We start from the raw sequence: 26,885 nt of genomic DNA, 5'->3' as shown, positions 1-26,885 counted from the left end.
AGCCTGCAGCTAGAACTTGGGGTGGTGCCAGCGAGGAGGGTCCTGGCGAGGGAGGCCTTGCTGGCTCCTCTCCCTCACTTTCCGAGTCACTCTTCTCCATGAGAACAGGCTCAAGGGCCGAAGTCACAACACCGGTTGGGAAGGTAAGTAGATTTCACCCCTGCTTTTGGGTCAGTAAATAGCTGGGCCCAATAGACTGTCCTCATGAGAAATACTTTGAGCTCTATACTAAAAAAATAAGGCTGACCAACCAGCAACCTAGGTACAAAGGTATTTCTGAAAGCTAACTTTACCTGCTTTACCTATCAAATGGTGCAAACCTTGTTCAATCCTTCACAAGTAACCAACTTCCACATTAGGAATCTGTTGTGACCCAGGTTCCTGGACCCGGACTCCTGGACTCGGATGATTCAGAAAGTGAGGGAGAAGACCTGGCCAGCCCTGCTTCTCTTGAGCCCTTTCCCTCCCTGGCACCCACTCAAAGGGATGGGGAGGGGCCGGCACAGCCTGATTCCATGGAGCCTCCTTCTGATTTGGCAACGCCCCAAGAACAGTTTTGGAGCGATGCAAGGTCACGAGGCTTGATCGCCGTGCGCAGCAGCGGAAGAGTTGGGACAAAGCCAAGTCATAATTGTCATGCAGTGACATCTGCAGAGACTATAAATAGGAGGCGGACTTCCTGGTTTTTGTCTTGGACAAAGTAATGAGTTGGCGAGCTAATGAATTGGCGAGCTAACTATTTCAATGGAGGAAGAATATATTCGTGAGTAATTCTGGCCTTATCTATAATTTCCTCGTTATCTCCAGAAACTTGGCAGGCCCGTGGGTAGACGTGGCCAGGACATGTATCTATGTAAATAAAAGGAAAAAGGAAGGCCTCTGACGGACTCTTTGCTGGGAGTATTGGGGAAGGAAACAGAACATTTTGTCCAAGACCTGACTAAAACATCTTCCACCAAAGATGGATCAGCAGCAGGTACAGCAGCAGTTAGAGCAGCTACAAGCAGCTAATCAACAGCTCCAGCAGCAAGTGGCTCACTTGGCAGGCCAACTTGCTGCCCGGAATGTGCCTGCAGCCCCCCATCCTCCCACCTCCTCCTCGCCGCAAGTGCCCGATAACCGTGCCGGATAAGTTTTCTGGGCAGCCTGAGATGTTCCCGACCTTCTTGGGACAGTGCCAGCTCTACATGGCTATGAGGCCAGAGGATTTCCCAGACGACCGGGCTAAGGTGGCCTTCGTGATTAACCTTCTTCCGGCTCGGCTGCTCGATGGGCCACGCCTCTTGCTCCAGGACAGCCCCTGCTGGCGGACCAACAGCGTTTTGGCAGCACCTCGCACCATGTATGAGGACCCGTTCGAATGCTGGCGGCAACCAGGCGCCTTAAGGAACTCCGTCAAGGAAACGCCCCTGCAGGAGTACATCGCCGAATTTCGTCTTTTGTGCCAGGACTCTGACTGGAATGATGCAGCGCTGGTGGGCCAGCGTTCAGGAGGGACTCTCAGAGGAATTGCAAGACGAGCTGGCCCGCGTGGGCGCGCGGACCCTCGACAACTTGGTGCCCTTTGTCTCCGCCTCGATGCCCGTCTGCAACGGCGACCGTCCCGTCGCACCCCGGGACCCTCCGTCGACATCTGCACCCCACTTCCTGCACCACCAGCACCCAGGGTCGCCCACGTTTTGTAACCGCTGCGGAAGAGCCCATGGAGTTGGGAGCGGCCAGACCTCGCCTAACAGCCCAGGAGCGGAACCGGAGGCGCCAAGGGGGATTGTGCCTGTACTGTGGGGAGCCCGCCACTTCGCCGCTTCTTGCCCCAGAAAGCGAAGTGGGGCACGCACGCCGGTCCCGAATCACAGCGTGACCAATCGGAAGCGGGCAGGCCCGACCGGGAAACCCTAGGTCGGGCACGTACTAAGCCCCACTGGGCGTTGCGGAAGTAGACTCTGGGCCCCTCGGCATCTGATTCTGGACACACGGATATGGTTGGGGAACCAGTCGGACGGGCTCCAGGCGCATGCGCTGGTGGACTCAGGGCCACAACAAACTTTATGGACCAGGCCTTTGTGACCCAGTTTGCGGTCCCGTGGTTCCGTGGACCCTCCGATGCGGTAGAGACAATTGATGGGCGAGAACTGGTGTCCGCCCCATTAAATTCGCCACCCAGCCTTTGCGCCTGGCTATTGGGGACCATGAGGAGGCGATCCAGTTTTATGTCACGGCGGACCTTCATTTTCCTTGGTCCTTGGGATGGCCTGGCTTCGACCCACGATCCTCAGGTGGCCTGGTCGCGAACGCCATCTCTTTCCCGAGTCTGCAGTGCGTCGATCACATCCGCCACACCTGTGCCGCCAGAACGCCCCCACCGCTGCCATCACCTTGCCTCCTGAGCTGACGGACTTCGCCGACGTGTTCAGCGAGAAGGAGGCGGACCGACTACCCGCGCCGGCCCTACGATTGCCCGTGGACCTTCTGCCCAACGCACCACTGCCTGTGGGACGCCTGTATTCCATGTCGGAGCCCGAGTTGGCCGCCTCAGGGACTTCCTGGACAAAAACCTGGCCCGAGGTTCATCCGCCTTCAAAGTCCCTCTCTCGGCCCCGGTCCTCTTTGTGAAGAAGAAGACAGGGACTTGCGCCTATGCTGTGATTACCGCCGGCTAAACGCCATTACGGTGCGGAATCGCTACCCCTGCCGCTCATCCCGGAGCTACTGGAAAGGTTGCGGAGGCCACGATCTTCACCAAGCTCGATCTCCGGGGCCTACAACCTGGTGCGGATACGAGAAGGAGACGAATGGAAGACGGCATTCGCACCGATACGGACACTACGAATACACTGTCATGCCATTTGGGTTGACCAATGCTCCGCCGTTTTCAGCACTTCATGAACGACGTGTTCCGAGACATGTTGGATCGGTTCGTGGTTATCTACCTCGACGACATCCTGATTTACTCCCGGTCCAGGAAAGCCACCTTCGACACGCCAGTCTGGTTCTGCAACGCTATGGAGCAACAACTCAATGCGGCTGGAGAAATGCGTCTTCTTCCGGACTTCCATAGAATTCCTCGGCATATCATCTCGCCCGAGGGCATAGCCATGGACCCATGTAAAGTAGAAGCTTTGTGTAGCTGGGAAGCCCTCGTCGGGTGAAGGATGTTCAGCGCCTACTGGGCTTCGCCAACTACTACCGGACCTTCATCCCGGCTTCGCCACACTGACAGCTCCACTTACCCAGCTCCTCAGGAAGAAGGTTGCATTCGGTGGGGTCCCCGCAGCAAGAAGCATTCACAGCCCTCAAGAAAGCCTTCGTCACGGAACCCGTCCTGAGGCATCCCGACCCGCTCCGGCCTTTTGTGGTGGAAACAGACGCGTCAATGTGGCTCTGGGAGCGGTGCTGCTACAGGCTCCGACGAATGGTGGCACACTTTTCCTGCGCTTACTACTCCCGGAAACTCAACCCTTCCGGCGCAACTACACTATCTGGGAAAAGAGTTGCTGGCTATCAAGGCTGCATTCGAGGCTTGGCGACACCATCTGGAGGGCCCGACATCAGGTGGAGGTCCGAACGACCATCGGAATCTCGAGCACCTCACCACAGCTCGGAAGTTGAACCAGCGGCAGATCCGTGGTCGTTGTTTTGCCCGGTTCAACTTCCGCGTGACCTACATTCCCAGCGGTCACAACCGGAGGGCGGATGCCCTGTCCGCAAGCCAGAGTACCTCTGCGCCAAGGACCCCTTCCTCCACGGACAGTGCTGCCGGCAGAAGCCTTGGCCGCAGCACGGAGCCAGTGGACTTGCGGGCCCAGGTGCGAGGCGCAGCGCCAGGACGCCTGGTCGCAGCAAAGGAGAGCGGAGGTGGGCCCCACGCCTCCTTGGACCTTGGAGGAGGACTTACTCAAGTTTCGGGGCGATTATATGTACCCACAGGACCACTCCGAGCCCTCGTCATGACCCAGTGCCACGACAACCCTGCAGCAGGACATTTTGGGTTCTTCAAGACCTCCACCTGGTGACACGGACCTTTTGGTGGCCCAGTGCGGCATGATATACATGCCTACGTGACATCCTGCGTGCCGTGCCGGCAAGCCAAGACCGCCACGGGGCCCCTCCCGGCTCCTCCAACCCTTGCCGACACCCGACAGACCCTGGGGCGATCTCTATGGATTTCCTGACAGACCTGCCGCCGTCCTCTGGGTTCACCACGGTGCTGGTGGTGGTGGACATGCTCACCAAGATGGCACACTTCATCCCATGCCGCGGACTGCCCACAGCCGCAAAACGCCCGCCTCTTTCTGCAGCACATCTTCCGCCTCCATGGTCTACCGGACAGGGTGGTTTCGGACCGCGGAGTTCAGTTCACAGCCCGCTTCTGGAAGAGCCTGATGGCGCGTTGGAGGTGCAGGTATGTCTGTCGTCATCGCACCATCCGGAGACCGACGGGGTACAGAGAAGGTCATCGGTATACTGGAACAGTATCTCCGTTGCTTCATCAACCAGCAACAGGACAACTGGGCCGACTACCTGTCCCTGGCGGAGTTTGCTTTTAACAACTCTCAGCACACCTCTACTCAGATGACCCCGTTCTTTGCCAATGTGGGGTACCATCCGGCTCTTCCTCTGGCACCACCGGACTCTCCTGTTCCCGAACGCAGACCTTCCTGACGGAATTGCATGCGGTCCAACAGTTGGTACGCCAGCAGCTGAATCGGGCAAAGGAGGACTACAAACGGTCCGCCGACCGCTCCCGACGGGCAACGCCCGCTGGCAGTTGGAGACCGGTGTGGCTCTCCACCAAACACCTCCCGTCCGACCGCCCGGTAAAGAAGTTGGACCACCGATTCATCGGCCCGTTCCCTGTCGAGGCAGTCATCAACCCGGTAGCCTACCGACTGACCCTGCCACGATCCATGCGGATCCACCCGTTTTCACGGTCCCTTCTGGTTCCTGAGGCCACACCGAGTCCCCTTCGGTGCCCAACAGCACCCGTCACTGTCGCCGAGGACGGATCGGAGGAATCTGAAGTCCACAGCGTCACGAGACTCCGCTGGCTGAAGGGTCGTTTCCAATATTTGATCGCGTGGAAGGGATACGGGACTGATTTCTCCTGGGTAGATGCCTCCGACGCTCATGCCCCTGACCTGGTGCAGGCCTTCCATGAGCAGAACCCAGCCCGACCGCATCCCGATCGTCAGCCCGGGGAAGGGCCCTGCGGTGAGGATAGTGTTGTGACCCAGGTTCCTGGACCCGGACTCCTGGACTCGGATGATTCAGAAAGTGAGGGAGAAGACCTGGCCAGCCCTGCTTCTCTTGAGCCCTTTCCTCCCTGGCACCCACTCAAAGGGAGGAGGAGGCCGGCACAGCCTGATTCCATGGAGCCTCCTTCTGATTTGGCAACGCCCAAGAACAGTTTTGGAGCGATGCAAGGTCACGAAGGCTTGATCGCCGTGCGCAGCAGCGGAAGAGTTGGGACAAAGCCAAGTCATAATTGTCATGCAGTGACATCTGCAGAGACTATAAATAGGAGGCGGGACTTCCTGGTTTTTTGTCTTGGACAAAGTAATGAGTTGGCGCGAGCTAATGAATTGGCGCGAGCTAACTATTTCAATGGAGGAAAGAATATATTCGTGAGTAATTCTGGCCTTATCTATAATTTCCTCGTTATCTCCAGAAACTTGGCAGGCCCGTGGGTAGACGTGGCCAGGACATGTATCTATGTAAATAAAAGGGAAAAAAAAAAGGAAGGCCTCTGACGGACTCTTTGCTGGGAGTATTGGGGGAAGGGAAACAGAACAGAATCTTAATACTCTGAAAGCAGTTCCAGATCTTGGTGTTCCCGCAATATCCTTCACCTGCAGTGAAGATAAACTTCTTTTGTTTGTTGCTTGATGTGCTTAATTTTCCCACTGAAAGGAACTATTGCTTCATACTTCCTCCTGGCTCTGAATTTCTGATCCTGAAAGTGAAATGCTAGTTTGATGGATTTGAAATGCCCGTTCAGTACCCTGAACAAAGGGGCAGAGTCCTTCCTTCCTTCCTTCCTTCCTTCCTTCCTTCCTTCCTTCCTTCCTCCCTCCCTCCCTCCCTCCCTCCCTCCCTCCCTCCCTCCCTTTCTAGAACAGGTTTGTTTTCTTTGTCTTGTATGGGAGGAGGAGTAGGGGAGAAGATGAAAGGAATTTTGTGGTACTAAATCTGAGGGATCTCTGGGCAAAGCATTGAAAGCTCCATCAAATTTCAAGCTGACAGAAGGGAAGACAATCCTAAGTCCTCCCAACTGCTTCTGAAACTGAGGGAGTTAAAAATAATGGCAACATGCCACAACCTGTGAAGTTTCTCACACTGCATGTAACAATTAAACAGGAGTGTCTCAGAACTCAACCAGATTACTGTTAAAGATGAAAGAGTCCATTCCTTCAAGAAATTAAAACTCCTAAGAAGATGGGTGCTCTTGGTCTCTGCTTCAGGACATGGAGTACAAAGCATGGCTCTGTATTTCATGCTCCATCCCACTTCCATTTGGCAATCTCCAACTGAAAATATGAAGCAGATGGTCAAAAGTAGACACTGATTGGTTGAGCCAGGATTTCAAAAATCAAATTGAGTTAAATTAAGTTAAATAAATAAGTTGATTTTGGAAGGGAGGTTAAAACAAAATAATATAATTTCTTCCTGGCTGTGAGAGAAAAATATTTCATTCTTCAGGTATTATTATTCTAAAACCCAATTGATTTTTTAGGATTTTCAGGGTTGCTCTCATAATAGCATTTTAGGTTCATTGCCATCATTACCATTTAATATGTGCCTCATGAAGAAAAAAGCAGCTGAAGGAAATTATTCTGACAGGAGAATGTCAGTGTAAAAATTCAATTTATGGGCTGACTAAAAAGAGATAGTAACACTTTTGTTTGAGAATCTGGCAACACTTCAGTCCTTTTTAGCTTTTCTTTTTAAAATGACATGTATAACTAGCAACAACATGTGCAACACAGGGCCCTCCTAAAAGGTACTTCTGGCCATGCCATCACATGGTCCAAAATCCAAGCTTAGTGTGATCAACAGGCTCTGAAAATAGAAGAGTTTCAAAAATCAGAGAGGAAGAAAGCTTTTTCTTTGGTGGTGTTGTTTTTTTTGTCCCCCTTTCTACCCTATTTTCTTATTCTCTTAGTCTTTATCTAAAATATGGGAAAGGCGGCCAGGAAAACAGAGAGGCTGGCATGGCTGCAGATAGACACCCACCCACCCTAAAATGCATTGGCTCTTGGGGGAGGGGATTTTGACTGTTAACAGAGGAAGAACTAATATGAATTCCAATGCTTCGAAGCAAAGCATTTTCTGGACATGTCCCACACATTTGAAAGCTGATTTGGTTTCCCCCTCTAATTGACAAGCAGATTGTGGCTCCGGAGCATGTTTTGTTTTTCAACAAACCTGAGGAGTAGGAGGAAGAAAGAGGATGGGAAGGAGTTGATTATTTGGAGTCTTTTAAAATGGGTTACTGCTGGGTTTTTTCTTCCTTCTTGTATTATGGTGAGACTGTATTGATCTTCCTACTTCACCTTTTTCAATAATAATAATCCCAGAAGTTTGTGCATTTAATAGCCCCCCTCCCCCAATTTAGCTACTTCAGAACTTCTTAAAGCAATTGTTGTAACCTTCATACAAAAGGCATAGTTCTGTCTGCACTGCATTGCATTTTTTGGCCCATGAAAAAGAGCAGGATTCTCAAGGCAGATGGCTGTCTCTGAAATAATAGGTAGCACATTCTAAATATTAGTGTCTTGAACCTGAAAATGGAAAAGGCTGCCTGTCCAGATCTGTGAACCTCCTGAATGGACTTGGTTGGTTAAGTGGGAGATGGAGCTATGAATCCTGGACTTGAACTTTTGACCTGATCCGGATTTTTTATGTTCTAAAAATTAAATTCAGAAAGAATCTACGAAAACATGTGGGTGCATGTGGGTACATCACATACATACACTCATGTTCATGGATAGAGGATGCAGTAGTAAAAAAAAAAAAAAGTAGACCACTGGTAGTGGTTGTGGTCTTTAGTGCTGTCAGTTTCTCTCTCTATATATACACTAATACTCTGCTCAGCTTAGTTTCTCCTTCCAGAATGAAGCCTTGCATCCAGGAAGACAGGCAAAATGCCAGTCAGTGGTTGAGCCTCTCCCTCTCTTCTTTGCTAAACAGCTGTAGCAATTTTTGTTTGTCTTTGAGCAAGAGGCTCAGGCCCCTGGACAATTAGGAGAGGGGTTCTAGGAGCTTCTGATTGCTTGTTCCTTGGCTCTTGGGTGCTTTTCAAGAATTGTTAAACTATCCATTTCTTCTGGTTTCATTAGTATCAAGATTCTTATCTCTTACCATGTGTGCCCCTTCAGGCATGAATATGAGCATGACACTTTTGCAGATTCTGCTTTATGTACGAGCCTCCCGAAATCAATCATTCTAAGCCTGGATCCTCAACAAAACCAGTAGAATTTTTAAATAATCTAATTTTAGATTTTGGCATCATTTCAGGTCTGGATTTTGTCAGTTTGTGCTTTTCTCTGAGGGGTTTTCCTATTTAAAAATTACCGCTAGATAACTGCATTATTCAGATATAATGCCTCATTGTTATTTCACGGGAATCAAGCCTATAGAAATGGACATAGAATTACAGTTAATTAAATACAAGTTTGTCGATGAATAAGGATCTTCATGGCAGGAGAGATACCTTGGCCACGTTGCATCTTGTTATGGTGAATTTGATACTAGATCAATTATACACTACTGAAAGTTCTTTGTAAATCATTACCATTCCAGTGGTTAGAATTTTAGCATCACAATTCAAATTGTTTGGTATGAAATAATGATAAATATTAAACTTGGTATCAGTGTTCCTTTTAATGTGAAGAAGATATTTTACATAATATTTTAGAAAAGGAAGACAATCCTGGAAAAGGAAATGAAACCCAGTTTGCATTTTGAAATATGGCCAAAACTAACAATTCTGTAATACAGTGCAGATGCAATATCCCAGTGGTGCTTAATCTGCATAATGCAGAAGCTTATTGTTGCAAGACACAGAATTGCAGGAGTATATCCAGTATGTCAGTGATAGAATTTTGGATTACAGCCCTAGAAATCTGGATTTAAATTTCTATTTAGGCTAAAATTGGCAGACTTCATGCCCGGCTCAATAATAAATCTCTCCTAACACTAAATCTCATATTCAGGAATTTGCTTGCAGCAGAAACTCTCAGACATGGCATGGCTAGACAAGTTGCTTTATTACAGACAAGATAGTAGTTACGTTATGCATAGAAGATGTGCCCACTGGTGAACAGAGAAATTGAACTGTGTGAGCATGCAATGTCTTCAAAGATGTGCAAATGGAGTGGTTTGTGTTACAATGGCATGATGCTGATTAAATAATTCCTCTCCCTACCCCTCCCTGTAAATGTTTCTATGATTGTAGGCAATGAACACAAAATAGTTAGAGGTTTATATACTAGAGATAAACCAGGTTTTCCCAAAAAACTGCCATGAATTCTGTACCTTTATCAGAAATGAAATGATAATGCAACTCAGTTTCAGAAAACCTGTGACTAAATAGATCAGCCATTTCAGGAGAGGAGGGAAATCTGTGTAATATTCACTGCAATTAAATCTTTTCATTGAAAAAACATGCCATTATCTACATCTAAATGTATATGTAAGATTCTGTCCACAACTAAAACACCTATACCCTCACTAAAATAATTCATATGGCACTTGATAGAAATGCATTAAAAACCCAAGGACTAACACATATTTTTCCCTGGTAATTTTTTATCTATTTACTTCTTGTACTGCATTCATTTGTTTTTATTGTATTCAGCAACAAATCTTCATCTTCCTATTAAGGCAATGTTCCGTAGTTTTCCCTGTACACTTTATCATAAGCTAATGTACAATAACATTTCTTTCTTGTATTCAGACATTCTTCAGTGATGCACTGAGGATCAAAAATTGTACACTCTTCCCTTAGCAGAAAGACACACTACACTTCCCAGATTTTGATCATTGTCATTTCTTGTGCCTTTTTGATCAGAATCCTGCCAAACATCTTCCCAAGCACATGTAACAATCTAATCCCCATGTAATTTTTGTATTCATTTGTGCCTTTCCCCTTTGAATAGGAGTACAGTGAGAACATTCTTTCAATCATCAGGCACAGATTGATCCCTCACACACATGCTAACCAAGTCACACAGCCACTGCCTGAGCAAACCATATCCATATTTTAGCATTTGACAAATTACCATCTACATCTGCAGGCTTACATATGTCCACATTTTCACATCATTTATGACTGCTTTTTATCCCCCCCACAACACTAACATTTGTAGCATTTGTTTCAATTCCATTCTTTGACGTTTCATTACCATCTTTATATAAATCTCCAAAAGGACTCCTTTCAGCTTTTCTTCAGTTTCATCCCAAATAATTTCATCACTTTCATTTTAATTCCATTCATCCTGTTTAAGATTCCTTGTTTAGCTCTTCAGCAACTTCCAGAGCATTTTTATTTCTGTCAACATTATTCTGCCTTTTTTCTGCCTTTTAATTTTAACCATTCTTTGTTCTCCTTAAGTACGTTTTTGTAATGATCTTGTTCTCTCTATAATACTACACAATATTTTTATTCATTATTGGCAGTAATTATTTTCTTACGTGCATTTTTTCTTCTCCACATCCTTTTTCTCATAATTCCACCAAATATTCTTTTTCATCCTGAGGGGCTCCATCACTGGAGGTTTTTAAGAAGAGACTAAACAGTCACTTATCTGAAATGGTATAGGTTCTTCAGCTTGAGCAGGAGGCTGGACTAGAAGACCTCCAAGGTCCCTTCCAGCCCATTCTATTCTATGCATCCTTCTCATTACACTTCTGCAGGTAGTGCTGGGTTGTTTACTTATGAGGGACTGGAATTTTGGTTGCTAAGTGACACAGTCATTAAGCGAGTCATCATGTTACTGGACCAGATTTTATAACTCTTTTTACTGTGGTTGTTAAGCAAATCTAATTAAAGTTCAATTCAGTTCAAAACAATTGTCAGAAGCTGACAGGGAAGGTTATAAGACATGATCATTTGACCGCAAAATGCTGCATTCATCATAAATGTGAGCAAATTACCAAGCGTATGAATTGCAGTCTCATGACTGCAGGCATGGTGCTGCGGGTATAACTTTGAGGACAGGTTGTAAGTTACTTTTTTCAAAAGCTGTCCTAACTTGAGCCATTGTTAAATGAACAGTCGTAAGTTGAGGACCACCTGAATAGTATTTTGTTCCCAACAGCTTCTACATCTTCTTTATTTATGTTTATTTTTTTATTCTACTTTGTAATTATGTTGAGAGATTGATCTATCTTTTAGTACTTTTTGTTCAAGACTCCCTTTTCTTGCAATAGCTCTGCTTGCAACCCAGTATCATTCTTTTTTTTTTTTAAAGAAACTCTCTTCCCAAGATCCAATCTTGCAAGTTTAACAAAATAATATTCCACATTCAGGAACCTTTATGGCTCCTGTTTTTTCCTCACCAATTCTCTTAGTCTTCAATCATAAAGAAATTAGTCATGCTTTTAGATTTATATTCCTTTGCCATATGTATATATTAACAGATTTATGCTTATATTTGAAAATTACAAACCATTTCCTAAGGAAATTGTCCCAGTCATCATTTGTATTCACTCTTGATTCTCCAAATAGCCCAATTTGTATTCTCTTTCTCATTCCTGCCCATTTTAGGGGAATGGGATCTTTCATATAACAGAATCATTTTTCCCCTCTAATTTCTCAGAAATCATTTTTTTCTGGGGTTTATTCAAAATATTAAACAGGTTTCCTCAAAACTAATTTTTGGATCTTCCATTATCATAATTCATTAACATACAATTGTCATCAAACTCTGAATTCCTAATCTGATACTGAAACTGATATTTCTGGTTTTTTTCATGACATATATTAATTTATGCTCTTTACCATTTACAAATCACAATCTTCCATATACTGTGATTATCACCAGATAAATTTATAGAATTTTTACAGCTCCAGAACCATTATAGCCTTGGCCAATCAAGGTTTCACATAATATTTTTTAATACTATAGATAATGTATACAGTAAGTTCCCTGTTAATTGTAACTCAATTAAGTTTTGCTCAGTTGGAATTTCTACTAAAAGTCTTGGGATGTGACTCTTACAGTCTATATTATATAGAACATTTATAGAGTTAATCACTAATTTTCCCTTGTAACATGCTTCTTATGTACAGTTTTTGGCCTCTGGCCTCTAATAAAGTAAGTAAAATAGTATTGTTTATGGTATGTTTTTCTCATCTAATCTGATTAATTTTATCTTGTTTTGATCTGAATTTGATTTACTTCTTTTTTTTAAAACAGGGTTCCATAGTCAATGTGTTTTATATTTTTTGTAAGTTACTTTAATATGTTCTGTTTTCAGTCCTTGGCAATTCAAACATATTGTTAATAGTGTAGATGTTTATAGACTAGGTCACTCTAATATTATAGGCATTGTCATCATTCTAGTTCATTCTCCATTTTGTCATGGATTTAAGTATACAGTTGATTTAACTACTTCTTTCTAATTATTAAGGTCTCGAGAGAGGGTTAACAAAGGCTTTGAAGAAACTGGATGACTATCTGAGAAATCCTTTGCCTGAAGAAATAGACACAAGCAACACTGAAGAGGAAAGAGTGTCAAAACGCAAGTTTCTTGATGGGGAGGAGCTGACCCTTGCAGACTGTAACCTCCTGCCCAAGCTTCATGTTGCCAAGGTGAAATGCTGTCATATCCATGACAGACCTAAACTCAAATATCAGCAATAGTTGATTGCTACTAAGATCCATTTATACTACATGTTTCCCACTTCTGTTAGGAGAGAGAAGTTCAAAATAGCCTTACATAGATAATTAGGTTTCCTTTGAATGAGTTGAAGAGCCTGTAAACATATAGCAACTTCATTCATCAAGAAACTACCCAAGCATATTGAAGTAAGACTGATGAAATCAGGTGTTTAACTCTTAGTCTTGCTTAAGATTTTCAAACAACAATAATAGACCCCTAATTCTCTCCAATACCACCTGCCAATCTACCCAAATCTTACTTAAGTAGCCTTTTTTTTAAATTTAAGCTTGACTTAAAGGGGACTTTACTTCTAAACTGCATGTGAGTCAATAGTGCGATATACCTGAAAAAAAATATAGGTTTCACATTTTAGAAAATACGCCTGGTATTTCAGTATTTGAGGTGGCATTGTAATATTTGAGGTGATCAGAGTCTACCTCAAATGTTGTAATAGTGTTGGCTGCTATTCTTTAAAAAGTGCCAGAAAATTTGCAACAAGTTCAGGGAAATAGAAAAAGGATAGCTTTTATTCTTAAATCTTTATTATAGTTTTAAAATCAGAATGGTCAGACAGAAGAATTGTAGGTAAGTTTTGTACTCTTTCATGGGACATTTCTCCATCCCTAATATGGATACTATAGATAAAAACAGGATGATCATTGGACTAGAAGCCAATGAAGAGAAAATGAAGAAACTGGAATGTTTAATTTTGAGAATAGAATATTATGTGGGAATAGAACACCATTCTTCAAGTAATGGAAAGGTGTAGCAAACATTTTCTTACAGCAAGAGCAATTAATAATGGAACTAATTACTCATAGAGGCAGGGGAACTCCCTTTCATTGCATATACTGAAACAGACATAACAGACAGCCATTTTTTACAGATATTTCCGTTTCAATCCTTGCCCAAGAATGGACTTGATGTCTTAAGTGGCTTCTTCCACCTATATCATTCTACATCCCTTCTGAAACATGAAGCATCCTGGAAAATGATGGCTTCATAGTTCATATAGCTTCAGAAGTTGTGTATTTTTCCAGGTTAAATATATATTCTACATGGGACTAAAACAACTTTTCCAGGATGTACAAATTTGAAAAATCTCTGAACAACATTTTTTACAGGAGTTTATGGCAGATTCTAGACTAAAATAGAAAGTCACATCAAACATTTTGGCATAGCTAAAGAAGGCTTCCTCAACTAGCTGTCCTCCAGATGTGTGGATACCAATGCCAAGAATTTCTCAGCCAGCATGACCTTGTTGGGGATGCTGTAACTTGAAGTCCACACATCTGGAAGAAGTCAAATTTGGGGGAGGCTTGGCTTCATGCTGGCCAAAGGTCATCATTTAGGCTTTTTTCAATGAATGATAAGTCAAAGGTTCCAAGGCATCCTATAGGTGAAGCATTTCTTTCTGAAATTTGGGAGAGAAAAAAAAGATGAGTGAATGAAGAAATAAAAGTTACTGTAAAAATTATGCATTTCCCCCACATGTTAGACAGTAGTGGCAGATGGAGACATGTCAAAGAAAACAGGACACACAATAATTAGCAAAACCTGTTTACTTTAAATTATACAGGACCATGGTTATCATTTTGCTGTCACACACATATTTTAAAAAAATGGATAGTGTAAAGATGTAAATAGGGCAGAAGATACTTCAGATTCTGCAAAAGGCATCTAATTAACATTGATGTTTGGCAAATAAATTCAGCACAGACACTTCTTCATGCTGTTCAGTGAGATAAATTATGTGAAGTAAGCCAATCTGCCTCAATATATTTTCTAATTGTTGAGGTTCCATAAAGCTAATTATATATACCAGAGACTATTAATACTATAATCGTTTAGTTAATTTGATTTAAAACTATTGGTTAAGATTCCTGAAGGCTGACTGGCCTCTGTTGGCAGAATTAGGTACATACTTATCTCTCTCCTGATTTAGTTATTTTCTGTCAAAATTAATACATCGTGTCTACAGTTAGTCTTACAGTTTCTCAAATTATATTGCTAATATTTCATCTAAATAGTGAAAGCATTGCTCTGGCACAAGTCCTGCTCTTTTTGTGCAAGCATGGAATGGATTTTTTTATTTCTCCTTTTTGTGTGTATTTGTGTCTTTCAGCCAGTGTTGATAGCTGGAGACTGCTTGGATGAATCCTCATAGTTTTCTAGACAATATTTCTTGAAATGGATTACCATTGTCTCCTGCCTAGGGCTGAGAGAGTGACAATCCAAAGTCATCCAGCTGAGTGGATACCTAAGGCAGAGCTAGAATTCACAATTTTTCAGTTTCTAGTCTGATTCCTTAATCATTACACCAAACTGGCTTTCGTTCTTTAACTATAGATATTATTTGTTTGTTTCTATAGCTGCCCATCTCACCTAAGTTATTCTAGGCAGCTCATAACAATCCAGCAAAAAACAAGTTAGAACCCAAAATATAAACATACTGTAGAACCATCAGTAACAGCTTTAAACAAAAATAAGCATATTCATTGGCAAAAAACCCATCCTTGTGTCAAGCTCAACAATGCCATTGTAAAATGTTATTTCCTTTCTTTTGTGTCTAATAAAATCAATAATATTTATAAGTATTAAAGCCCTCCATTTTTATTTTAGATTGTAACAAAGAAATATCGAAATTATGAATTCCCAGCAGAAATGACAAGACTGTGGCAATACCTGAACAATGCTTATGCTCGGGATGAATTCATCAACACTTGTGCTGCAGACAAAGAGATTGAAATCGCTTATGCGGAAGTAGCTAAACGGCTTTGCAAATCTTAATCCGAATCAGCAAGATCCATTCCTCCAAAGAATTCCTGTTTTATAGATGCTTCTCCATGAATGCCTTCAAATATATATGTATGGAAGTTGGATAACTTTGACGAAATTGATAACTTTCCTGGATGCATCTTGACCAATATTTCACTGATGAAATACTGGGAGAAGACAATGTGGAATACAGAAAGCACAACTACAAATTATTATGTTTTATAATTTATGATTTGGCGGGAGTACTTGGAGAGGGGGAGAACCTTCTCTTTTCCTAGAGAAAATGTAGGACAGGAGAAAACATTTCTGAAATCTCTACCAATAAACTGGATCAATGGTCCACTGATATCATTTGGCTTCATTCATATACTTGGGCTAAAAATTTAAAGATAAATATAAAGTATAATTTTGCCTTATTTCTTGCAAACATTTTTCCATGGACACCAATTACGATCTATCTGAAAATACTGTATGCTAAAATTAGGATTGGGAAGCTTGAATTTGGAGGGGAAATAGGGATGACATTACGAAAATGTATTTTAAGCAGTGTTGCTTTAGGACTATTTAGCATAATTTAAGGCCTTCCAAAACCTATTCCATCCACTCAGATAGCAGGGCCTAAAGCTCAATGGGAAGGTTTTAAATCTTTTTTTTTTTTTTTTTTTTTTTTCAAAAAAAGTTTTTATTGGTCAAAAAAAAAGTTTATACAAATACATATCAGGTATGGTAAATTTTCATTTTTCTTATACGCGATAAGAATTTTACTCAAAATTTTAAACACATACAACAGCCATATGGCAAGCAGGTAATACGGAGTAGCTAAGTTTACCAATCTTACATACGCAATAAAGAAGGGTCAAGAATAATCAGAATATCATACGAAAGAGAATAAGTAGAACCAACACAATACCAAATATCTTTGTCACCTCCTAGTTTTGGATCTCAGACCCGGGGGTTCAGCCGCACCCAACACCAGGGCGGCAACAGGGGCAGCCGCCTCCTCCCCATGGTCTATAACCTCCCCTTCTTCAATTCCTGGGTCATCTGATTCCAGGAGGGCTTTGTGTTCCTCCACGTAGGCCGTAGCCTCCGCAATTGTACTAATTTTTTTCGTAATGCCCTCCCGGAAAATCATCAATCCCTCTGGCATCAGCCATCTGATGCCTACTCCTTCTGGTACAATTTGCTTGACAAAAGTAATATTTCTTTCTCATTTCACGTACCTGTCTGGGAATCTGCCTCAGAATGGCTATCTCCTGCCCCTATAAGTCAGTGCCCCACTCCTATGTTTTCTAAGAATTTCATCTCTCGTCTCTCTTTTCACAAATTTGACATGAACCTCTCTAGGAACTGCATGCGTGCGTGCATATTGTGAATTAACTCTATAAACTCGATCCACATCCCAATTCATAAAATCAACACCTCTCCCAAGAAATTCTCCCAACAGTTTAGTCACAACATCTCTCAAATCTTCTTGGTCCACTTCTTCCAAATTTTGAAACCTAAGGAAATAAGACATTTTATCCATCTGTAATCCAAGCACAGCATTGCTTGTCGTCTCCCCTCTTTTCTGCACTGCCCGCATCTCACCCTCCAAACCTTCCACTTTCTGCTTATTTTCTGCTGAGACTTGTTGAGTATCCTTTAAGTCCTTTTGGATAGTCACAATTTCCGCTCTTATTTCATCCAGTTTCTTGTCCATATTAGATAACTTTTCCAAAATTCTCTCCATTTCTCCAGCAGTTGGTCTCTGACCTTTTGCCATTTAAAAAAAAAATTTTTAAAGTCCTCAGGCAAGCACAGTATCCTTATAATTTCCTCCGGATCCACCAGGGGGCACTCACAGGAGCAACGAGTCCAGAGTACAGTTAGTCAACCAGGAAACCGAAGGGAAGTGATGTCATCAAGATTCTCATAGTGAAGGCGGAAGCTGGACGCCACCATTGTTCCCCAGAGGGAGGGGGGGCCTCAAACCCTCCCTCCTAAATTTCTCCATCACCTCTTCTCTCCAGAGCTCCACAAAACCGGTAATCTTGTTATTTTAAGTTCTCCTCTCTCCAAAGTGATTCGTACTCCTTCCAGTCGCAGGGGAGGAAAACCCCCCCGCACTCCGGAGCACTCCACTCACGTTTGCCAATATCCCCTTCCCTTCTTCATTCCTCAATTCTTCTCCGTTCCCTGTTCACCACCAGGCTGCTGCAATTATAAATCCAAAGCCCCGGTGTCACTGGGCACAGCGGCCTAGGCGACGACCAAAATAATGGCCGCGGCCTGTGGCCTCCGAACCCCGCCGAGCCTAGGACGCGCCAGCATCGGTCCCCCCAGTCCTGTATATCGGCTGGGAGACCCCTGGCGAGCCGTCCGTGCGGCAGGTGTCCTTTTCGGAACACCTGGCCCCTGAGGGCCTCGGCGGCGGCCGGATTCGGACACTGGAGGCAGGAGAAGCCTTCCAGACGTCCGTTGCCACCGGATACCGGAAGTCGTCTCGGAAGGTTTTAAATCTTAAATCTAATCGGAATCATAATCCAAGTATATCTAATGTGGTTCAGGCTGCTCATTTTACAGGTTTAAAAGAAAGGCTGGAAGTCCTATTTGGAAGTAGAATTTTTCCATCTTGATTTGGGTAAAAGTAAGAAAATGCCACTGAACAAACCTGAGTGATATTAAAAATAGAGAGGTCCGTGCATCTCATTTTCTTCCATGTAGAAGATGGAAGTATTGAAATAGTGATAAAAAAAAATTATGTGTCTTTATAACTTGGGGAGGGGTGTTAGAAGGAGTGATATAGGAACAGGGATCTAGATAATCTTAAAATCTCACCAATGTTCTGAACTTTATTATTTTATGATACATGCAGTCTTTGCAGAAAGAGTTGTGCTTTAAGACAATGACTGCTTTGTTCTGTCAATTGCTCACCACTGTATTTTCTTATAATGAAATGTAGAGGTTGAGTTCATATTCTTTTGGCACTTGCAAGAAAAAAGTTGAATATGATATAGCAGGACTGCCAACTAAGTTGGACAACATCCAGTTGCACTCTTTTAACTTCAGTAAAGGAGACATTCAAATTTTCTATTATTTTCTTTAAGCCATAAAAACAAAGGAAGATTTTTGTTTGTAAAATCTTTATTTGAGACCACGCTCATATACATAAGTGAAGTGGTGTAGAAGTCTCAAGGAGTATTCCGGGGCTGCACAACCCTCAATTCTCAAAAAGTGATGACTCCTGAGGGTGTTTCCATATGGAGGGCTTTGTGAACTAGCAACGAAACATAATATATAGCTAGTTCATCTTGTCTTGCTTAAGTTATATTTCTGTGGAAAGCAAAGAAGATAGAGAATACAGAAAGCAGTGTGAGTGGGAAAGGTATAATAAGGACCTGATGGTGACATCCATAAATTCTACTAAGTCAGGGAGCTGCCACAGTAAAAGTCCTTGAAACATATAAGAATTCAAAAATGTTTTTCTTTTAAAAGTAGCTGCAGAAATAACCCTGCAGAATGTAAGCAAGCTAAGACAATACAGATTCCATCAGCCTTTTCATGCACTCTGATGCAATTGTCACATACTTACCATTGATTGCAATGAACTTCCACTGGAATCCACAGTAAACTAAAATGAGCCCTTCCACCCAAAATCTTGGCTGCAGAAAATAAATCTGTGCTGTATCCTTTGTTTATATGCAGCATTTTGTTTTCATTGAACTTCATAATGCCTCTTTTGAAAGTCCATGAACTCTCCAGTTTTCCTTCTGAATGGACAAATTAAAGACAGGCTAGACTAGAAAGCAATGGTTCCTGATTTTAAAACATTGCTTGTGTATATTGTTGTGACAAAAAAATAAATAAATAGCTGGCTCAGAAAATGCAAGTAATAGCCAGAAAAGTCAAGCGAGATCACAAAAATCTAATTAACATAAAATAGAAGATAAACCAGGCTGGAATTATTTCTACTTTAAAATGCATGAAATATTTTCCAGATCGGCATTCAAAAAACAGATGATCCTATCTATATATAATAAGCATGGCTTGTTTTTATATAAAGAAGAGTGACATTGATCTCTCTCTTTTTTAATGCTAGCCTCCACTTCTGAAACGGCTGATCAGTTAGACTATTGTGAATAAAATTAGAACTAATGGCTCAATATTTGTAATATCAAGTGAAGACGTGCATGTATGAATGAGACAACGCAAATTAATAGGCATAGTTATAATTCTCATTTCCCTTGTTATCAAGAAAATTCAGTCCAAAAAGTTCACAGATTTCTCCATGTATGATCAAATGATAAGGAACCAATTATATTAATGTGTGAACCAGCTTCCCTTTGAATGGAATTAAAACTGATTCTTTGCTTCAATACTAAAAGCTGAAGAAACAAGCAGAGGAGAAGATTAAAATGTAATGTCAGTGCCATTGATTCTTCAGTACTTCACAACCTTTGAGTGTAGAGAATTTCTCTGGACCCCTCTGTCTGTTATTCTGCCTGTTGATTTAAAATATTGCTGATCCCAGATAACTTCCTTCTTCCTCAAACTCTAGTAGCAGGCAGGTAGCTCTGTGCTAGGCTTTGCCTATTCCTATCATGTAATAAATAACTCTTGCGTTATAGTAATAAACTTCTTTTACTCATTCTTGCCGTCAGTCTCAGGAACACTCATACAAGATGCAAAGACTTCCTTCCAATAGGGGGCCATAGGCAGATTGGCCAGTCTGTATTTCGTCCTGTCTCTGAAGTTATCCTTGAAGACCCTTTAGTTCTTTGGAGGGCAATCCTAAAAAATGCCTCTCAGACAGAAAAGAGAGTTACCTTCACTCACAGAGTCCTTGGCTGAATTAGAAGCTGCGGAACTTATGTCCCTTTTCTTTCCCAGATGTTACTGGACTCCCAACTTCACATTCACTAAAATAGGTAAGGATTGCAGGTGTCATGCTATGTTCTAAGGGTCAGAAGTTCCTCAATTCATTCTAAGGATTTTTGGGAAGGGAAGAAGCTCTTTGAGCCTTATTAACTTAGCTATAATTTAGAAATGTTCTTCACCACTTCTTGGAAGCAGCCCTCCCTGTGCTGAGTTTAATAGCTTTGCCATTTATCATGCAATTGGCTGCTGATACAAGGAGTTCTGAAGTCTGTAAAACATCTGATAATCTTTTTACTTTTTACTTTACATACGACTTCCTTGAACTCTATCAGAAATCTAAATATATCATGTAGTGAAGTGGCCCAAAAGGTTTCTACCAAATCCTCAAATTCTCTCACTTCCTACCTATTATTCTCCTCTTCCTCCAATGTCAAAGCTTTCTTCCTTGATACGTAAGTTATTGTCCACCTGGTTCTCTTTATTTAGCTATTTTCCCAGATTTATCCACTGAGCAAGAAATGTTAATGTTCCTAAAACTGACTGCTTATCTCATCTCATCTTAGATCTAAACTTCCCTGCATCAAATGTATTGAAATGGAGAGCAACTATGTATTGTAGTTTCACAAGTTTAGCATGAAGAACATGGAACTGCTAGATATAGACTTGCTGAGGAAGCATGCACATACTAAAAAGTGTAAATGTTATTCCTTTGGCAGAACAAGGTGAAACAAATGAAATGATATTGATAGTTGATAGGAGTGCATATTTTTTTTACTTTTAATAGCAAGTATGTTACAGTCATCCTGTTCCAAAAACAATTGTCTACTAAAGGCCCAAGGTACATATTATGTTGTTTTAGAGAAGGCTAATCTTATACACTAAGACGCAACTGGCTGCAGCATATACTGTATTTAGTAAACAGGTACTGCAATGCCATTCCTACATTTAAGAAAACCATGGCTTCTATAATTCAAATACTGAATACTATAGTTTTTTAGCGTTTTGAAATGAGATGTGATAAAAAATAAGGTAACATGCTAATACCCTGTATACTATTTTCATACTTTTCTCCTTAATTAAAGCAAGCTATTAAAATATGAATTTATGCTAATTTTTATGAGGAACCACCTTTCTTGAAAATAGCCACCTAATTTATTATATCCTGAAGGCTTAGATAGTAATTGAGGAAATCTACACATTTCTAGCATATGTATATTTTCAGCTTCTGATTGACATCAAACAGAACTTCAGCTTCTTGTTTCCTTTCCTTTCCTTTCTTTTCCTGTCCATTGTAAACGTGAAGTAGTATGTGTTAATCCTGCTGAAGATTGTTTATCTATATTGGCAAAGTAAGATTGTTGAAAAGAATCTAAATGGTGAGACAGACAGTATGGATTAACAATAACTTTGTTCATAAATTTCTCACAAGATGTAAAGAAAGATGCAGATCAGAGGGGAAAGTAGCCAACAATATGGATTTAATCACTGATGTTTCAGAAAATGCAGACCAAATGTCTCTAAAAATGTCAGTTGTAGCCAAACATTTCTTAGATATTTGTTTCAAAGACACCAGAACTTCACACAGTATTTCATTCCTAACTGGGATCCACACTGATCCCTGTTTTTGTATTAGTTTAAAAACTGCTAGTGGACACCTTTTTCTGATGGAGTACTTGAGCTGTTGACAGTGTAGGATATCTAAAAAGCTGGACCATAACATTTTAAGGAATTTGAAACAAGTTCTATGGTAAATACCTTTTGCAAGGGTTTCTGTAAGGTAGCTGTAGCCCATCAAAGTAACAACAATAAAAAGACATGTTGGTGTCTTAAAGATTAACAGATGTGTTATAGCATATGTTTTTGTGGACTACAGTCCACTTCACATCTGGAAAAGTGGACTACAGTCCATGAAAACTTTTAGTATAATAAATCTGTTGATTTTTAGGGTGGCATAAAACTATTTGATTTTTTAAAGGATGTTGAATTCCTGAAAATATGCAGTCCTAAGATTTGAAGAGCTTTCTAATGCTGTGCATTTTTCTTATATTGTATACATATTTGGAGAATCCATGAAGCTCTATTTACTTTTTGACTCAATAACTCCAATTTCCAACTTTCTTCTAATGGCTTTAATACAATATTTGGATACAGCCAGTGTAACTTGTTTCTGAGTAAATACATATAAGGAATTAATTTTTACAATATATGCTATGTATGTCTACTAAAAAGTAGAATCTAACTAGTTCATTGGGGCTTACTATCAGATAACATTTAACATTTGCAGGACTATGGTCTCACACCCTCCAATTATGTTATCATACACAGCCTCAATTTTTAAATATTCTTTAATAATATTTGCATCAACAAGATTATGTTTTTATAAATCATTTCAAGAGCTACATAGTGAATCCAAATACTTGAAATCTTTGATAAGATTACAATGAATTATCCAGAATTGGAAGATGTAGTCAAAAATTAAATATGAATCCATAGGTGGAGGAAAGAGCTGTGGGTACAAGAAGAATATTAATAATATTAGATTTTTCACTTTCAAACTATTCTGTAACAGCAAGAGGTCAAATAGATATGCTAGAAATTGTTTATCAAAATCAGTACTCAATTATTAAATAAATAATATAGCAAAATCTTGGATAAGGCAAAATGATACGGGCCTCTATTAATTTTCTGAATTACAGATCTATCAAAATATGATTTAAAAAATAAAGTATGATTAGAGGAGAACTTACCACCAGCAAGGAAAAGTAATCAGTTTTCTGTAAAAAGAAATTTCTTTGTCCACAACAAATGAGACTAGCTCTGACGGGGATTCATTCTTAACTAGAAGAAAATTGATATATTTGTAGCTTCCTGTCTGACTCAGCAAGAAACTGTTGTTTCAGAAAGCTTGTTTCATTTTAGAACTTTTTTGCTAATTTTGGAAGTATAGTCACACAAGATACTTATGAGCTAAGAGTTGCTTTGAAGATCATATATTATGGAAAGGATTTAGTAAAATGAATAACGGATTTAGTAAACGAAAGGATTTAGTAAAATGAATAACCAAAACCATATTATAGAGACACTAAAGTAATGTTGACACTAAAGTAAAGTAATGTTGGAAGGGGTTTTCCCTGCCGCCTTGAAAGAGGCGGTGGTGAGACCCCTCCTTAAGAAGCCCTCCCTGGACCCAGCTATTTTAGGTAATTATCGTCCAGTCTCCAACCTTCGCTTTGTTGCGAAGGTTGTAGAGAGTGCCGTGGCGCGACAGCTACCCCAATACCTGGATGAAGACGTCTATCTAGACCTGTTCCAGTCCGGCTTCCGACCCGGATACAGCACGGAGACAGCTTTGGTCGCATTGGTAGATGATCTCTGGAGGGCTAGGGACAGGGGTTATTCCTCTGCCCTGGTCCTATTAGACCTCTCAGCGGCGTTCGATACCATCGACCATGGTATCCTGCTGCACCGGTTGGGGGGATTGGGAGTGGGAGGCACCGTATATCGGTGGTTCTCCTCCTATCTCTCCGACCGGTCGCAGACGGTGTTGACAGGGGGGCAGAGGTCGACCGCGAGGGGCCTCACTTCGATTCTCTCGCCCCTGCTGTTCAACATCTACATGAAGCCGCTGGGTGAGATCATCAGTGGTTTCGGGGTGAGATACCAGCAGTACGCTGATGATACCCAGCTGTACTTTTCCACCCCGGGCCACCCCAATGAAGTTGTTGAAGTGCTGTCCCGGTGTTTGGAAGCCGTACGGGTCTGGATGGGGAGAAACAGGCTCAAGCTTAATCCCTCCAAGACGGAGTGGCTGTGGATGCCGGCATCCCGATTCAGTCAGCTGCAGCCGCAGCTGGCTGTTGGAGGCGAATTATTGGCCCCAAAGGATAGGGTGCGCAACTTAGGTGTCCTCCTGGATGATCGGCTGTCGTTTGAAGATCATCTGACGGCCGCCTCCAGGAGGGCCTTCCACCAGGTTCGCCTGGTTCGGCAGTTGCGCCCCTTCCTTGATCGAGATGCCTTATGCACAGTCACTCATGCGCTCGTTACCTCTCGCTTGGATTACTGTAATGCTCTCTACATGGGGCTCCCCTTGAAGTGCACTCGGAGGCTCCAGTTAGTCCAGAATGCAGCTGCGCGGGTGATAGAGGGAGCTACTCGTAGCTCCCATGTAACACCGCTCCTGCGCAGACTGCACTGGCTGCCTGTGGCCTTCCGAGTGCACTTTAAGGTGTTGGTTACGACCTTTAAAGCGCCCATGGCTTAGGACCTGGGTACTTACGGGACCGCCTGCTGTTACCACATGCCTCCCACCGCCCCGTACGCCCCCATAGAGAGGGACTTCTCAGGGTGCCGTCCGCCAAACAATGTCGGCTGGCGGCCCCCAGGGGAAGGGCCTTCTCTATTGGGGCTCCCACACTCTGGAACGAGCTTCCCCCAGGTCTACGTCAAATACCTGACCTTCGGACATTCCGTCGCGAACTAAAGACACATCTCTTTATTCGCGCGGGGCTGGCCTAAATTGGATTTTTAATGGGAAAATTTATTAATTTTTAAACGGGGTTTTTAGTTTATGGTAATTTAATTTCAGGCTAATTTTAAATAAGTTTTTTAAATGATATTTTAACTTGTATATTTGTATTGCTGGTTTTATCTTGCCTGTACACCGCCCTGAGTCCTTCGGGAGAAGGGCGGTATAAAAATCAAATAAAATAAATAAATAAATAAATAAATAATCTTTTTTGTAAGTAGCAGGATACATATTTTTATATATTACACTTTTTAAATATATATTATAATTAATATGCTATTAAATATATTACATATTACATATAATTTAGGGCATTAATATGAGTATTGTATTTGGTTTTTGTACATTTTAGGAAAGAAATCCACCCCATTCACAAATTATATATTCAGTAGCATTCAGCACAGGAGAGATTTGGATTATTCTCTGCTTCAGCAACCCCCAACCTTTTGGGCCCTAGGGAGCAGTTCCATGGAGAGAGGCTTTTCCAGGGATTGGAGGGGGTGTGCTTTCATGTGCTGCCTACATCCTGCTTCATTTATTTGCATGGCCCATTTTCTGGAATGCCCTGGACTGGTGCAGGTCCGTGGACTGGGGGTTGGGGTCTACTTCACATATCTCCACAAACAACATGAAAAAGTATTAATGGCTGTAAAACAAATAATGATATGATAGATAGAATATGATAGATAGAAGACAAAACCAATGTAGTGTGATTGGCAACTATTTGGTGGGAAAAAACTCCCTTATTAATGTGAAGCTACATAGAACAGATTTTATTCAGGAAGTGGCCATTTCTGTCCATTTTGTGAAAAAGGGGAGAATAACTTTTACAATATGATTTTCCTACCTCGGAGTATGAAATCTGAATAATCTTAGAGTATCTGATATCTTCTTAGAGATTACACAATTAACATGGATTTATTCATTTCCTGTCTTAAACTGATATTATTCTAGTTTCAAAATATGAGAATGGTTGGCTTTCAAGTGTTTGGCAAACATTGAACAATGATAAAAGTTATTAAATATACTTTTGGGACAATAAATACTCCACATTTCACTTGTATACTTTTTTGTGTGTGCTAGAACAAAACTAAGCTAAGGAATTGGTCAAGAAATGTTAAATATTGTTTAACAGATATTCTAGCTTGAAAAAAAGTCCTATCAGTATAATATATTTGACCTTCTTTTATACTAATGGAAAAAATAATTGTGAGCACACTCAAAATTAAAAGAAATTTTCAATCCTATTTTCAGAGGTTCTGGATTTTTAAAAATATAATTTACTAATCTAATTTTCTCCCTTAATAGCTACCTAAGCATAGGAGTATTTGTTGTTGTTGTTAATTTGGAACCTGTGAGCCCAACTCTAATGACAACTGCTGAGCAATACCAAACAGGTTACCCTAGAAAAATTTCCAAATGTCTGTGCTGCCAATATATATGAAGCATTTACTAATGTAGAACTTTAAAATTAAATGAATCCCAGCGGATTTTACTACTCTAGTCATTGCCAACTATAGGGGGCAATGCTCATCTCCATTTCAAGGCCACTGAGTCTGTGCTGTCCAAAGACATTTTTGTGATCATGTGGCTAGCATGACATCACGGAACAGTGTTACCTTTCCACTGAAGTGGTACCTGTTTATTGTAGACCATTATAAAATATTATTTAGAAAGCGCTGCAAATTGGCTGTCAGTCAACCAGAGATAACCTATGCTTACAACACAATCTAAGTTGGTCTGGTTCTAAAGTGATACACAGTATTTGGCAGCAATCATATTTTTCAATTTTAAACAATAGCACAATCCTATTTTGTAACCACATAACAGG

General features: G+C 41.7%; 1 protein-coding gene across 5 annotated transcripts in view; it reads left to right on the top strand.

The window, feature by feature from the left end:
* CLIC5 (chloride intracellular channel 5) overlaps positions 1 to 23,276 on the top strand; it is a 108,150-nt gene extending 84,874 nt beyond the window's left edge. For all 5 annotated transcript variants that reach the window (XM_058183676.1, XM_058183657.1, XM_058183641.1 and 2 more), the window contains exons 5-7: positions 12,637 to 12,818; positions 15,511 to 16,302; positions 18,159 to 23,276. In XM_058183676.1, the coding sequence (XP_058039659.1) occupies positions 12,637 to 12,818; positions 15,511 to 15,678 (350 nt within the window). In that variant the 3' untranslated portion in view covers positions 15,679 to 16,302; positions 18,159 to 23,276. The remainder of the gene's footprint in view (positions 1 to 12,636; positions 12,819 to 15,510; positions 16,303 to 18,158) is intronic.
* The last annotated feature ends 3,609 nt before the right edge of the window (positions 23,277 to 26,885 follow it).

The sequence above is a fragment of the Ahaetulla prasina genome, chromosome 1 (genome assembly GCF_028640845.1).
Source record: "Ahaetulla prasina isolate Xishuangbanna chromosome 1, ASM2864084v1, whole genome shotgun sequence".
NCBI classification, from domain to species: Eukaryota; Metazoa; Chordata; class Lepidosauria; order Squamata; family Colubridae; genus Ahaetulla; species Ahaetulla prasina.
Note: the sequence above shows the minus strand (reverse complement) of the source record. Positions and strands in the feature narration are given on the sequence as shown.